This window comes from Amphibalanus amphitrite, unplaced genomic scaffold, assembly GCF_019059575.1.
Source record: "Amphibalanus amphitrite isolate SeventyFive unplaced genomic scaffold, NRLGWU_Aamphi_draft 002376F_arrow, whole genome shotgun sequence".
Lineage (NCBI taxonomy): Eukaryota > Metazoa > Arthropoda > Thecostraca > Balanomorpha > Balanidae > Amphibalanus > Amphibalanus amphitrite.
Genome location: NW_024883833.1, coordinates 4,518 through 20,297, shown reverse-complemented (window position 1 = coordinate 20,297; position 15,780 = coordinate 4,518). Strand labels below are relative to the sequence as shown.

The 15,780-nt window shown below is 56.1% G+C and overlaps 1 protein-coding gene across 1 annotated transcript; it reads right to left on the bottom strand.

The window, feature by feature from the left end:
- Positions 1-198: 198 nt before the first annotated feature.
- On the bottom strand, positions 199-14,421 carry LOC122376889 (zinc finger protein 628-like). The gene is made up of 13 exons (XM_043356875.1): positions 14,416-14,421; positions 12,367-12,573; positions 10,273-10,399; positions 9,318-9,552; positions 8,946-9,112; positions 8,071-8,290; positions 7,570-7,714; positions 5,916-6,250; positions 5,026-5,252; positions 4,412-4,656; positions 3,290-3,445; positions 2,607-2,930; positions 199-2,152 (listed from the first exon to the last, which is right to left on the bottom strand). The coding sequence occupies exons 1-13, from the start codon at positions 14,419-14,421 to the stop codon at positions 2,087-2,089; spliced, it is 2,460 nt and encodes an 819-aa protein (XP_043212810.1). The 3' UTR covers positions 199-2,086.
- Between the last annotated feature and the right edge of the window lie 1,359 nt (positions 14,422-15,780).

Sequence of the window (15,780 nt, the reverse complement as noted above, 5' to 3'; positions counted from 1 at the left end):
GCGACGGGAGCGGGGTTAGCGGGACGGAAGAGATGAATAGCGAGACGTTAGGACGGCATCACGCTGGCTTAGCAGTCGCCGGTCGTCCACAAGTGTTTCCAGTAACCACAATCCGCCATGAGTCTTCCACTCAGCACACTATTCCTTCAGACGGCGGGCGCACATTTCAGCCTGTTCACCACACCCAGACGCCAATGCTAACAACGTCGCGGTTTATTGTCTTATGGTGAGTGAGTCATAGATACGCAGGCCACTCCACAACAAGCCAGATGAGAAGCACATGCAATGGTAACTATTGTACAATCAGTGGGAGTTAAGAGAATAATCACACGTATACAATCAACGAGCCCTCACACCAATGGACATTAAGTTCAGCCCCGGCGACACCTACCCAGGCAGAGGTCAAAACACCGACTGTCGGCTCTGTCAGCTCTGTCTCTGAGGGAGGTGAAGCAACAGTACCTACTGCTACTGCTGCGACCTCACCAACAGGCGGACGCGCTAATTTGTAAACAGTGGGCGCCCCTACGCGCCGAAACCCGCGACATACACTCAGTTCTCGGGTAAAACGGCGGGCGGCGCGCGCTCGGCGGCGCGGGAGGGCGACACTGCCGCCTCTGCACCGTCCGCCGGGCGCGGCGCCGGCCCGCCACAACACCATAAATAGCACCGCGTCGCGCGGCGGCCCGCGCCGCTCCACCGCGGCCTGGGCCCCGTATCACCCGTCCGGCGCGACGGCAGCCGCCGCGCCCACTATATGCCTAGCATACACGGTAGTAGCAAGCCCGGCCGCACAGGACACCCGCAGATGTTACACACTATGTCACCACGGAAACAGCGAGACGCGCCGGGGCCGGCCGGCCGCCGGGGGCGACCGCAGCACGCCCTGGCGGCGGGTCTGCGCACTGCCGACCGGCCGGCCCGCGCCGCCCATACACACCACATGGTGTCCGAACCAGTATTGTTGCAATACACAGCTAGCAGAAATGCAGCGCGCGGTGCCGCGAGGACACGCTCTCGGTCGCCGGCGGCGCGAACGGACGGACGGACGGTCCACAGCCGCCGAGGGCGAGTCGGACCGGCCCGCGCCGCGCCGCCGCCGGCGACCGGTACATTCACCGAATGCAGAATCACCCTGCGCAGAGGTTACATGGCCCGGCCAGCCCGCACGAGCAGCGCGCGGGCCAGCGCTATGTACAGCACCGTCCAACTACACAGTAGAAGTCACGCCCGCGCACGGACAGAAGCGAAAACAAAACGCGCACCTTCGCCCGATAACCGGGGTAGTCAGGGCCGCCAGAGGGCATATCTAAGTTCACAAATTCCAAGAGAATCGATGTGAATAATGTGCTTCGCGGCTGTCCCGCTGCATCTAAATCAAAACAACCACCGTCAACGGTACAACCTTCACCCAAGCTAAACAGGAAACCAGTCTAATCCTATCGGTGCGAATCCCCAAAGACAACAAACCGTACTGGAACAATCTGGAGCCGCGGACCGAGAGGTAATCCCCGCCGGGCTCCGTCAACTGTCATTTATCGCCGGCTCTGAATCTGGGCCGAGTCTGGGAGTTCAGACGCACCAGTCGGGACTCAGTTGGATCAGTGGCAATCATCAGCTGAGTCGACCGGCGGCCGTCTGAGCCGCTGAACTGAGCACAGTGGAACTCAGAACTCTGACACCGGGGCTCAGTCCGAGCGACGGCGACCCGAGCCAAATCAATCAGCCGCTGCTTCGGCTGGGACCATGCGGGCAATCGCCCGTAGCAGTTAGCGTTTCCCAGTCTTCTGATCATGACGTCTCACCCTGGCTCAGGGTGCCTCCCGCTGTTCCAAATCGTCTCCCGCTGTCCCAGAACGCCTCCAGGTGGCTCAGAACGGCTCCTTTCCGCTTCCAATAGTCAGCGTCGCCCGCCCGCTGCCTCAGTCGTCTCCCGCCGGCTCCTGGGACCTCCCACTGACTCCTGCCGCTACTCTCTGTCCCAGAGGGCCTCCAGTTGACTCCTAGCGTCTCCCTCCGGCCAAGGTGCCTCTCCGTGTCCCTCCGCTCCGTCGGACGTCCCTCCTGCGCCCGCTCCGGCCCGGCTCTATCCGCTGGTGTAGAACTCACCACCGTTGAAGCCCCAGCCGGACGTGCTCGGGTACGAATCGTCCTGGAACCGGGAGCGGGAGCGGCCGGTCAGACCGAGCGGCCGGGGTGGGCCGACCAAGGTGCGGTCGCCGGGTCCGTTCCCACTGCTCAGCTAACTGGGGTTGGCTGTTCCAAGCGGTTTGGTGGTAACGGACGGTCACGAGTTTAGCTTTATAAATGGAAGATATGATTGCAGTTAAGTTTTACGACATATATCTGACGGGTTCACGAATCTTCTGAGATAATAAAGCACATGATCATAACCACAAATTCACAGTAATGGTGATAGACAAATTAGAATCAGAACACGTATTGTTCTCTGCTGTTCGAGCTGATCAAACTACATCCTCATATTGAACGTAACATATCGTGCATCACGGATCTGTAGAGTAAGTAACGAGAAGCTGACCCTGGACAAGTGACCCGCCCTGACCTCACGTACACCCCGCCTGCCCACTGCAGCAGCGCCGCCTCACCTGGCCGGAGCCCCAGCCGGCGCGGCCGTCAGCCAGCCCGCCGCCCGGCGCCGGCCGCTGCGGCGCCGCGCCGAACTTGGACATGGGTAGCGACGATCCGTCGGCGGCGTACATGTGCGCGGCACCGAGCGGCGAGTCGGAGGCCGGGTAGAGGCGCGCCGCCGAGCCGGCGCCGGCGCCCGCGCCCGCGCCCGGCGGCGGCGGCGTGAAGCGGGCGCCGCCGAACGGGTCGGCCGAGTAGCCAGCGAACGGCACGGCCGCCGTCGAGCAGAGCGGCCCGTGGCCCAGCGACACCGACGACGTCGTGTGCGAGCTGCGCACGTTCTGCCAGCGCACACAGCGGCGGCCCGTGAGGGGCAGATCCGGGCCAAAAATGGACGCACACTCAGGTACGTCAACCCTTGGCGGGTGGACGGTAACAATACGACGCCCGACAAAAAAGCGATGCGTTGTTTCAATTTCCACGTATTTGGAGGCGCTGCTTCTCATTCAAGCCACACAACCATGTGGCAAGAGATCAGAAAAAAGTGAGTCTGCGCAGGTTTACTCGGCCACGGGCGCTGTCGCAGAGAGCAAGCGAATGCCAAGCACGCTGAGCGGGACTGCTAAGCTCTGCTCCGGGACAGGAAGGGCAGACGGACCAGCAGACACACAGGGCGGCGCACTGCCCGCCGAGTACTCACCAGCCTGTTCTCCTTCTGTTTCTCCTCGATGCCGTGCTCGATGAACCACAGTTCCCGGATGAGGTCCTTCTCCAGGTGCGAGGACGGGCTGACCGGCTCCTCCTGGGTCGTCCTTTCGGGCTCCTCGTGACGCGCCGGCGACAACACCTGCGATAGCTGAATCAGAAGGCGGAGGGGAGGGACGGGAGGGGGCGGACCGGCGTCACACGCAGAGCAACATGGTGCGTAGGCCTGGTAAAGGGCACAGTAATCATTCGGCCCCAACTCGAACACCTGCCGCAAATTTAGACATCACACTAAAAAAGGACTTAGTGGACAGCTTCTGTTACCTGGAATCAGGCTGTTTCTTTATCAAACTATAAGGACCCGATTTTTCAATTTGTTATTGGTTCGCTCCCGAATCGTTACAATCTGTGGCAAAACAAGACTGCTAAATGAGCTATCATCAATCATGTTTTGCATGCTTCCGTTGCCCTTGTTTGGTGAAAGACAACTAAACAATGACATTTTTTCCCTGGAAAATAGATACACCGGTAGTTTTGAACGCAATTTGTCTACAAGATGTTGAATCCAGCGGAAACTAACTGATCATTTTTTATCAGCACTATAGCGGGTTTTCCAATGCCTTCAACTAGGCTTTGACGGAAGTACCAAAACGTTATGATGTCTAACTTCAAAGCTTAAACCAGTATTTCCGTTCAGACCGTGGGACGCTCTGGGGAGATGATCGCGATAGGAGCCCGGACGCCGGCGCCGCCGGTCTGTGGTCAGCACCGCCGCTGAATTCCCTCCCGGTGATCCACATCAGTTCCCGAATATCACGTCATCTCTAGCCGTCAGCACGTCCGGGCAGGTGGCCGACCGTCGGAGCAGCTCCTCCGTGAATCATACTGTCGAATATTCCGGCAGCTCGCCTCAGCGGCAGTCTCTGCCCCTGGGCCCCCCCCGCCCACCACGCATCTCCCACCGTCCCATCCCATCAGCTCCCCGCCGGCCGCCCCGTCATAACTACCACCACGGTCCATCCCACCACCTCCCCCCCTGCCGCCCCGTCACACTACCACTACCACTGTCCATCCCATCACCTCCCCCCTGCCGCCCCGTCCGCCGCCCGGCACGCACCTTCACGCCGTCCTGGAACTTCCTCTCGAGCGAGTCGAGCTCGTTCTGGAAGCGGATGCTCTCGGCGGCTAGCAGGCTGCCCTCGGTGTTGCGGGCGATCGGCAGCGGGTCGCTGGGCCGGTCGCCGCTCGGCTTGAGGTGCACCATCTGCAGCCCGGGCGGGTCCAGCACGCCGTGGCCGATCGTGTTGTAGTGCATGCCGCACGGGTCCGTCTGCACCAGCTGATACTGCAGGCCGCCGCTCGCTGACGGAAGGGGTGTACAGAGATAGCGGTCACACACTGGGGGGTATAACACACCAGCTGGTACTGGAGGCCGCCACTCTCTGCCGGGCGGGGAGTAGCGAGACAGAGAGGTTAAATACTGACACCAAGCGGTGAGGTCTAAACACCGGCTGGTGGTTACATAATGATATACATGGGTTAGGTAATTGGGTCTGTACAGAAGTTACCTAACCTTCAGCCAGTGTTAGAAAGGTGGTCATTCACCTCACACATATCCCGGCTATCGGTGGGTGATATTTAACGCCCGTAACACTCTCAACCTATCCCACTCAAGCGCATCATTTTCCTACCCGGCACCACCACCACCAGCCACCGTCTGTCCCCACTCACCATTGTAGAGGAACGGGTCGCAGATCTGCATGAAGCTGGGCGGCAGCACGTGACCGGGCATGGGCCGCGGCTGCTGCAGCACGGCCTCGGTGGGCACCGTGTCGCCGGAGAGGGCAGACACCTGAACCGGCCGGCTGGGCGTGGTGCCGGCGCGCTCCGTCCGCGAGATCGGGCCGAACGCAAACTCCTCGGCCGTCGACGAGAACGGGATGTATTCGTCCTCGTTACTGGGGGTCCGGCAGGTGGGAGCGGGAGCTGTTAGCGGGAGGTACTGACCCGGGGTCCGGCAGGTGGGGGTGGGAGGGGGCTGTTGACAAAATGCACAGCCCTCAGCAGACTGCGTGGTAGGTATTCTTTTTCGACAAAACCGGTAATAACTCAAAGACTATGTTATCAGTCGATCGGAACTCATTGCACATAGATGCGCCATGCTCCACTCCTTCGATTTGGTTTATCACTAAATAAAGTATATGCCTTGTGTGACAACAAAATGCAAAAGTTTGTTTTGGGGCAAATATAAACTTTTGGGTTTTGTTGCCAAACTGGATGGAAAATAAATACGATGGTAATGCCAATCTAAGGTGCGGAGCCTTGCGCGTCTTGCTGTTACGATTTCCGAGTGATCGATAGCATAGTATCCGCGTTATTCTCGGTTTTGTCGAAAAAAGAATACATACCACGCAGTTTGCAGAGGGCTGTACTGGAGGAAGGGTTTTCCAGGAAAATGGGGGGGGGGGAGCGGTAACGGAATCTTCTTGCCCTCGTCAGAAATGTTAAAAAAACTGACGGCACTCATTACGATGACGAAGCCGGTTACCAGTTAACTGACTATCTCATCCCGCACCACTACCGCAGCCCACCGTGGCGGCCACACCACTCTGCCTGCTCACCTGGCCACGCGGACGTTGCTGTAGACCGGTCCCGAGTTGGTGGCGCGCGACTTGGTGCTCTGATACTCGGCCAGCGACGACTTGAGCGCGTGGAAGAAGCTGTCACTGGACGTCCAGATGGAGTAGTGTTTGGTGGGCTGCGTGCCGCCGGCCTGGTCGGTGGCGGCCTGCGGCACGGCGCTGGTCTCGTACGGCTGGGGCGCCGCCGCCGCCGTGGTGGTGGTGGTGGTGGCCGTGCCCTCCACGCCGTCCGCCGAGGTCACGATATGCTCCAGCTGGTGCAGGATCTCCTGCTTCCTCTGGCGCAGCGCCGTCAGAGATTTAGACGCGATCGACTGCCAGGGACAGAGGGAGCGATGAGCGCATATTGTGCATGGACTCACATGCGACCGCCACCGCCACTATGTAAGTCCGTCACAATGTCCAACAACATTGTACAACACCCAAAAAGTGAGCAGTGCCGACACGAGCATCATGTAGTAAGAACTCACACCATCAACATTTGACAAGGCACCCCAGCGTTTAATAACAACCTTAACAAAAGTCTGCTACTAATCGCACACCCAGCAGGTGTGGGCCCAGTGTTGTTCCTGGTGTTCTCCAATGACTTGTCACAACACGTGCCGCATGGGAGGCTTGTTATGTACGCCGACGATGCCCAGTTTATAGATTCAGACTCGCCAAGAAACCTGTCAGAGCTTAAATGCCGCGTAGAACAAACCCTGTCTGTAGCTCTCTGCTGGTTCACGCAAAATAGGCTAAAGATAAACCCTTCGAAGACAGAACTGCTTATCTTGAGATCCTCACGCCAAAATGATAATGTCAACTTCACCGTCAAATTCGGCGAGTCGGAAGTCGTGCCTGTGCAGTCGGCGAGGGTCCTAGGCGTCAACATCGACTCGTGCCTGACGTGGGAGCAGCATGTGGCTGCGATCACTCGCCGATGTTACTGCATTCTGATAGGGCTGGCCAGAATGCAGCGTCGTGTGCCGCGTGAGACAAAGCAGCTGTTGGTCGAGGCACTGGTATTCCCTCATCTGCAGTACTGCATGTGCGTGTGGGGAAGCTGCACAAAGACCCAAAAGCACAGACTTCAGAGATGCATGAATTTTGGCGCCCGCATTGTCACTGGTCTTGGCTATCGTGAACACATTTCCGGGACACTGCGAGAGCTTGGATGGCGGGTGATCGAGGACATGATAACTGAGCGTGACCTGTGCGTCATGTACAACCTGAACCATGTCGAGAGCGCCCCTGAGCTTCTCCGCTCACGCATCACCCACCGCTCTGATGTGTCTGTGCGTGAGACGAGAGCGACACGTGACGGCGAGCTGGAGGTGCCGCGGGCCCGCACAGAGTTTGTCCGTCGGTCGTTCTTCAATCGGGCGGCGAGAGCGTGGAATAGGCTACCGCTGAGTGCGAGAAACGCGTCTTCTCTTCCTGTCTTTAAAAAGTGTATCGCAGATGCCTTTTTAACCTTTTAAAGGGTGATGCAAATGTGGATTGATAGGAAAATGCTTTTACTTGTGCTACATGACGTGGAACGCTGAAAACCCATTTTATGGATGTATTCCTAAATATATGATATGCAGCAGACGGCGGGCACCGACCCCTCGCAACCGCCACTGACGAGCCTCGCTCGCCCTGCACTAACCGGCGAGTTGACGTTGACGGGCACGGCGACGCTCCGCCCGCCGGACGTCGCGCTCGAGCTGATTACGCCGGTCGAGCCGAGCCCGGACGAGCTCAGCGAGGTGATGGCCTGGCCGGGCCGCGGCGGCGACTGTACCGGCGGCACACTGAGGTCAGGGAGGGGTCAGGTCAGAGGCCTGGCCAGGCCGCGGCGGCGACTGTACCGGAGGCACGCTGTGGTCATGGAGGGGGAGGAAAGGTCAGCCGAGACTGGGACAGGCACGGCACACTGAAGCACAGATAACTACGCAGGGCAATGAGAAAAACATAATTTCATCATAAGTAAGAGCCGCTAACGAAGAACTCAGCATTATCGTACGTGACATAACCGCACATAACACTGCACTCCGCTAACAGTTTAGTGTTGAGCCTTCGAGTGGATGAACCGCTCGGTATATTTTAAGCGCACTGAGAGCGCCTCCTCCCCTCCCACCTCGGCCCGGGAGCGGCGCGCGGCACTGACCCGTAGACGGCCGGCGGCGGCCGGGGCGGCTGCGGCGGCGGGCCCGGCTGGACGGCGGCCCGGTGACCGACGGCCGGCGCGCCCACCAGCTGTACCCCGGGCGGACCGGGGCCGGGACTGCACACCGGAGTGAAGTACTCGAGCTGGTAGGGCAGGCGCGCCACGGCGTGCACCACGGGCACGGGCACGGCGGCCGGCGGCGGCACCAGACCGACCACGCCTGAGGGAGCGGGCGCACACAGCGGCGGTCACATATCGGGTGGTCAATGGTCAGACATTGCATGGGATTAGCACGTAGTGCCTTTGTTTGTGAAGCTATTCACGTTCCATCATGCATGCTATGTGGGCTAAAATACCGGTAGTTGCAAAATGATAGATCGATGGAGGTAACGGGATATACGAACTCGATAGAAATGATAGAAAAGATGGATATAATATGCCAGCAATGCATCACAACTGGGCTTGTACCGTTAACGATTTGCACTATGTAGCTCCGCCTCATTTGCACTGATATTAAGATGCATTACGAGCATTGAGCTATAACTAGCATCCGCATAGCTAAACGACGGGCACATCAATATCAGCTACACATTCTACGTGATAATAACCACGTAACGTTTCGGAACTGATTGCAGAATACCTCCGGGAAACCCAGTGATGTAACAAGTACCAAGTAAATAATAGCCATCATCAGACCTTGGCACCTGTAGTTTCCGGGACCTACTCTGCTCGTGTCCACCCCCCGCAATTAGCTCAATCAGCCCTCCCAGCGATACAGGCCTGAGACCCCAGCACTGTTTCTGTACCAGGCCGGTCACTGCCACGACGTCGCCTGCCGGTCCCCGGGTACCTCCCCCACTCCTCCCCCGACTCACGCTGCGGGGGCACGGCCTGGAACCCGGCGGCCGGCGGCAGCGGGAACGTCACCCGGGGCGTCATCGGCGGCCCGGCCAGCGAGGCGGCCGCCGGCGCCGGCACCGGGGAGTCGGCCGCGCCCGGCGGCCGCTCCGCCTTCTTTGGACGGCGGCTCTTGGCGCGGTAACTGTCGGAGCGAGGGTGGGGGTCATCAGATACAGGTCAGAGTGGGGAGGAGGGACAGCGAAGAAGCGACCACCAGCATTAGAAATCCCATTGCCTTACTTCCAACTGCATGCCACTATCAAGCAACTTAACAGTCCTTGAAGATCTTCCCTCCATTCCGACCCCAGTCGCACAGCTCCACGCCTGGGTCCCCCGCCTGTACTCACCGCTCCAGCTCCTCCTCCGAGTGGGCGAACGTGCAGGCGGGGCCGCGCGGGCACGTGCCGCGCTGTTTCAGGTCGCGGCACAGGCTCGTCTTGTACTTGGCATTGTGCGCGTGCGTGGTGTCCACGTGGACGCGCCGGCCGCCGTGGTGGTGCACGAAGCTGATGAGCACGCGCACCACCTCGGCGGCCGCCTCCAGAGCCGTCACCACCTGCTCCCAGTCGGCCTCCATCGAGTCTGGGGGGGGGGGGGCGTCACCAGGGCGGTCACCAGGGGGGGGGGGGGTCACTACCTGCTCCCAGTCGGCCTCCATCGAGTCTGGGGAGGGGGGGGGGCACCAGGGGGCGGTCACCAGGGGCCGTCACCACCTGCTCCCAGTCTGCGTCTCCATATAGTATTAGCATCAGGGAAGGAGCAAAACATGAACATTGTTTATTGTTATTCACACCGTGTATTGTCATTAAGCGTTGCCTTGAATATGAATATAGTGGCAATCCTACTCCTACTAACCTACTACAGGCTTGTTTGCTGAGGTTTTAGAGCGTGTCGTCAACGGGGTCATCAACCACCTGCAACTGCTTCTCAGTCACTTCCAAGGTCAATTTTTTTTTTCAACGTGAGATGAAAACTGTCTGAAATCTTATCATACTGCATGTTTCTTAGCAGCACAATTCAACAGGATCGGCCTTAAAAAGACAGTCAAGCCACGCATTTTAGGCGATTTCGTCAAACGCGATACGTTGCGCTTTTTCAGGGCTTAGCTTTCGAGTGTCAGCGGATGTAACCAGCCGTGACATAGCTAGCGTGAGCTAGTGTAACCATCAGCGAGACATACCTGGCGTTGCAATAATGATGACTACAGGTTTGGGTGTTGGCGAGTATACCTTATTGGGAGGGAGTCCAGGTACGCCCGACACATACCTGGCCTTAGGGAGTCCAGCGACCCACTGAGCATACCTGGTGCCGGGTCGACGGCGGCCAGAGTCTGCAGCCTCATCCTCGTCTGGGAGAGGCCGGCCGGGTCGCCCGTCTTCTGCAGCGAGATCACCAGCTCCTGGATCGACTGGTTGAAGCTGGACGGAGACTGGAACGGAGCGCAGTCACGGGTCACGTCACACGCCATGACGCAATGACGACGTGACGTTATCACTGCGCTGGGTGAAAGGTCGCCGCACCCAACTGTGACGTGACAGTCAACAAACTGCACTGTTTCAGCACATAGCCAGAGGGATGAATAGCCACAGCAGCCCTGTATGACGAGCCCGGGTAGCCGCTGTCGCTGTCCTAAGTATCTATTGTGTCTACCTACATAGCTCGGTCGCATGGCTTAGGCTTATCCCCATGCCAACAACGCCACGGCAAATAAGCTACAAGCGTAGACCGGCTGAAAATACGTCAGCCATATGACACTGAGCCCTTGGTCATTGTAATGTCTTTAGCTGACAACACAAAAAGGACAAATTGAAACATAATGCTTCATCAACATCTAAGTTCGTAACTCCACTTCCTAGTTACGCAGTTGCGCTTCAAAAGTGTCAAGAGTGAAGTGGTGCCTGTGATTAAGCAAAGCGCTTCGACGAATTCAACTATTTATTCAGCTGATGGTCGCAGAATACGCCACTGATACTGCGCATCCAGTTAGGAGGCACCTGTTTTGACGACCAGCTGCCAATCGGAGCCCTTATCAGTCCTCAATGAATGGCCAGCAGCACGGCACTGGGTGTCGCCGTGGTGCCTACATTCCATGCTCTCAGCGGACGGGGGGGGGGGGGGGGAGATGACCTTGTCCGGGGGACCGACAGCAGACACCAGACAGACCCCTCTGCCGCCGTCTGTCGGTCGGACCGATCTCGGACCATATGTCAGTCAGTCCGGCCCTGTTCCCAGGCCGGTACAGTCGTATACTGCGACCGGCATCGGACCTCTGCCGCCCCTGGCCCGCCCTCATGCAGTATTCAGTCGACAGAGCCCCAGCAGCCTGCTGAGAGTCCGACGGCCCGGCTAAATCGCCGCCAGATCGCCGACCGTCGGACAACGGCCGGCCAATGGCACTGACCCTGAGCACAGCATGCGACAATGACCCGGACAGCAGGCGGCGTCAGCGGCCTGTAGAGGCGCTAGTTGCAGCACACCCGAACCGCTAACGTATGCTGCAATACGTAATGAACACATGCTCGCTAAAAAATCGCCGGCTATATTTTTACCGGTCCAAACGGAGGCGCGGCGACTCGCGACAATTTATTCAAATGCAATGCAACGGAGTCGCGCCCATGTCTGTTAAAAAGTAAAAAGCTACCGGTTTGTACAATAAGGTGTATCGTGGAATCCGGATGAAAAGTCTCCGAGCGCCAAATATGAGCAATGTGCAGTCGGACTCAAGGCTAACGTGATTGGCTCAGCACACTGGGCGAGTTACCGCTGTCATGGACCCAGCGCACCCCTATACGACGCTGAAGCTGTCGTCAACTGACGTATCAGATCGGGGCGGACTCCCCGCCACGCGCTCAACGGATTGTCACCGTACCGATTGGTAAAAGGCGTGCATGTGACGAGCGGGCGTCACCGTACCGTTGGGCGATTAGGGTGTCGTTACCGTGCACGAAGTCAATTCAAATCGATTGTCGCATCCATTCAATATCGAGTAACCTACCAAAAAGTGACGGAAACGTAGGAGAAGAAGGTGTAGCAGAAACAGACCAATTAAAGTCTAAAGGCACTTTAATAGAAAATTACTGACAATTTAGACATCCGACATTTCAATTCGTAATAGAGAATCGGCGCAATATCGAGATAGGCACGTTATCACTGTAGTCTGTAATGCAATAAAATATCCGACAATGTTACCGTGATAAGGCTGTTTCACAAGCGAGTGAACATTACGCCTACCCAAACCTTTCTAGATTGATAATATGAAGATGAAAGGCCGCCCACCTGCAGTGTATCCAAGACGCCACTACTGACCTGCAGTTTGTCCATGACGTCACCACTGACCTGCAGTTTGTTCATGACGTCACCACTGACCTGCAGTTTGTCCATGACGTCACCACTGACCTGCAGTTTGTCCATGATGCTCTGCATGTGCGACTTGTGCGCCACGTCGCCGTACAGCAGGCTGGACCACTGATCGGGCGCTATGCGCAGGCCGGCCTCCAGCGCGATCTGCACGATCTGCGTGTCGTGCTCACGGCGCAGCGACTCGTACGTGCGGAATTCCTCCTTCAGCTGCATCAGAGACGAGTCGCCCTCGCGCTTCGTCACCTGACGGCACAGAACAGGGGGGAGGTGAGGTAACCGTGGAGTCACCTGAGGCTGGAGAAGAAGTGAGGTGAGGTTATACTGCCCTCACCTCACAAGTGAGGTTACATCAGGCCACAGGTCGGGTGAGGCGAGGGTGTGGTACTTAATGAGTCACCTGCCTACTGGTATCACTGGTATCACTGTCTACTGGCCTGTAGGCACCTACTGGAACCTAATGAATGTCCTCACAGAACGGGAGGAGATGACGGTATAGTTATTGAGGAGCGCTTAACCCGCGCACCGACGGGGGTCTGCGCCAACTTAGTACCGACGGGGGGGGGGCGGATGACCGCCCCCCCCCCCTGAGATCTCGAGAACGAAGCAAGATAGCGACAAGCGGTAAACGGCATCGGATACGCACGGTCAATATCTACAATTTTTACAAAGGTCATTTTCAGGTCTGGTCAAAGATGACGTCACAGGGGTCGAAAAAGTCAAAATGGCGGCGCTAAATATGGAGAGAGTTTTTCTCGAATAACTTTCGAATTAGTCAAGATAGGAACAAACTAATGGCATCATCGTGATCCTCTCGTCAATCCGCATCGAATGATATATATGTTGACCTCGAAAGGTCAAGGTCAAAGGTTGACCTCAGGTCACGTGACCTCGAGGTCATCATGTATATCATTCGATGCGTCTTGACGAGCTGAACACAATGAGACCATCCACGCGTCTGTATCTTGTTCCTGTACGGAGTTATTGGCCAAAAACCTTTGGTGACCTTTGATGACGTCACATGACCTCACAGCTGCCCAACAGCAAAACAGACCTCAAGGTAGTGAAGGTTGATCGTATATGAAGTCATGTATGGTATATGGGGCCATTCCGACCCGTTTTAGTGGTAAAAACAGGGAGTTGATTTTCCCCCCATTGACTTATAATGGGGAGGTCGCGAAATTGACCTGACCTTAGGTCACCGATATCAAAATTCCGAGATATACAAATTGTAGCTACTAATGACCTAATAACATCCTGCGACTTTCAAAGGCCTCCGACATCTACTGTAGCTCTGGCACGGTGACAAAGTTGCAAAAAAGTGACTTGAGGTTGGGTCATTCAAAGTGACCTGGTGACCTGACCTTGAAAGGTAGGAGGTTCAAACTTGCACATCATGTGTAAAATTGATAAGGGAATAGTCATACCAAATTTCGCGGCGCTCCCGCTATTCGCGAAAAACCTCAGGGGGGGGGGGGGCGGATATCCGCCCCCCCCCCGTCGGTGCGCGGGTTAAAGGCGGGTCAGCCAAACCAGAAACGCTGGACAAAAAAAAAGATTCGTAATGCATAATCGTGGCGATCGGCTGTCAACCGAGCGATGGTTGAGACGGGCCAGTCCAAATCATACGCCCCCAACGCGAGGAAGGTCGTCACAGGTGCCATCAGTGCCAGCGGCACTGGCGAGCAGGACTGCGACTATCAGGCAATGTCACCACCTGACACCATGCATAATGGAACGTGGAGCCACGTATAACTAGCTGGATCTGCACTCGGTGCGTCGCGCACGCATGATCTGTCCATATCCCTGCGCATGTCAGATGGACGATTGTAATGAGATTACATTTTTTCCACCGGACTATGTATAAAAATGTTGAACCCAGTCTGGACTTCACTGGCCCAGAGGGTCCCCAGCGACAGGTGTTCCTATCCTGAATCATCCCTTCACTCTCCCACGCTACGTGCAGAACGGAGAAGCATTCCGCCCCAAGGGCGCAGAAATGGAGCAGGCACACACGCCGCCGCCGACAGATTGGAGGCGATCGGCGCGGCAGAAACGACTGTAACGAGTGTCTATGACCAGACTAACGGCCATTCAGGATGCTCCCAGTAGCAGATGCGGATCAGTTTGAGCTTCCAGTAATCACGTACTAGAAAGGCGACGCCAACAATTAGAGCGGCCCTTCTCCGGCTTCAGTCATTAAGAAAGCAGGTGGTATGCCAAATGGAAAAACAAGGGATGAGTGAGCAACAAACACGTTGCAACAGCAGTCAGCGGGCCAAATCAACAACGACAATTGCACGACTGAAACCACCATTCGAAGGCGAATCCGTAGATACCCGACAACCCACAATCAAATCCAACCCTTGCATAGAAAAGCCATCAGGAGGAGACAGGGATCATTGCAAGACATAAAGCAATGCAGGGAAATTGTCGGTGCGGCAAACCAAAGCTCCGAAGCTAAATGAGAACGGTATACTATTCTCTGGTTCAGGATAAGAAAGACAACCGGCAAGGAAGAACAGATGAATGTACAGTTGACCCAATGTACAGTTGACCCGGCTGCACGACCGCCGGCAAACAGACTGAAAAAAAAAGATGTTTCATGATACCGGCTCGGCAGTACACAGAAAAAAAACGCAAAACATCAGCGGAAGAGTGGTAGTATGAACGGAACCAAATTGTCTGAGTTGATGAGCGGCTTAGTAAATTACACGCAAAATAGCGAATTCACAATCAAGAACCACTAAAAGAAGAGAAATCGCCCGTGTAGCTCAAAACAGCTAAATCAACAGAGAAGGAATTCGCTGCAATTGTGTCCTCGCACAAAAGCTCACCAAATCTGAAGAAAAGTTAACCGGAAATGAAACCAAGACGCTGCAGAATTTCACTCAACCCGCAAAAAGGGAACCGGTTAATTGCACATTGGAAGGATCCGCCGAATTTAAAGAGCGGGTCAGGTCACCAGAAGATGAACGTGGAACATATCTTTTTACACAGCTGAAACAAATTCAGAAGGGCCCGTTATATCAACACGGATAAATGGGCATATACTTCCAATGAAGTGTCAACTAGAGATGAAATCGTTGCGCTGCAGAAAATCGCCCAACCCCAGAGCTGCAACATGTCACTTGTAAATTTGGAAGGACCTGCTGTTTACCGAATGGATCAAGTTACCAGAACGGGTCAGGTCACCAGAAGATGAACGTGGAACATATCTTTTTTACACAGCTGAAACAAATTCAGAAGGGCCCGTTATATCAACACGGATAAATGGGCATATACTTCCAATGAAGTGTCAACTAGAGATGAAATCGTTGCGCTGCAGAAAATCGCCCAACCCAAGAGTTGCAACATGTTACTAGTAAATTTGGAAGGACCTGCTGTTTACCGAATGAATCAAGTTACCAGAAGATGAACGTAAAACCCAGCGAGTGGCCGCTTTCCGGACTT

Excerpts from the sequence above, each read along its gene's own strand:
- LOC122376889 (XM_043356875.1), bottom strand. Across the intron at positions 9,553-10,272 it reads CGCCGTCGACCCGGCACCAG|ACTCGATGGAGGCCGACTGG; the intron begins GTATGCTCAGTG and ends CCCCCCCCCCAG. Across the intron at positions 9,113-9,317 it reads TCGGAGGAGGAGCTGGAGCG|TTACCGCGCCAAGAGCCGCC; the intron begins GTGAGTACAGGC and ends TCGCTCCGACAG.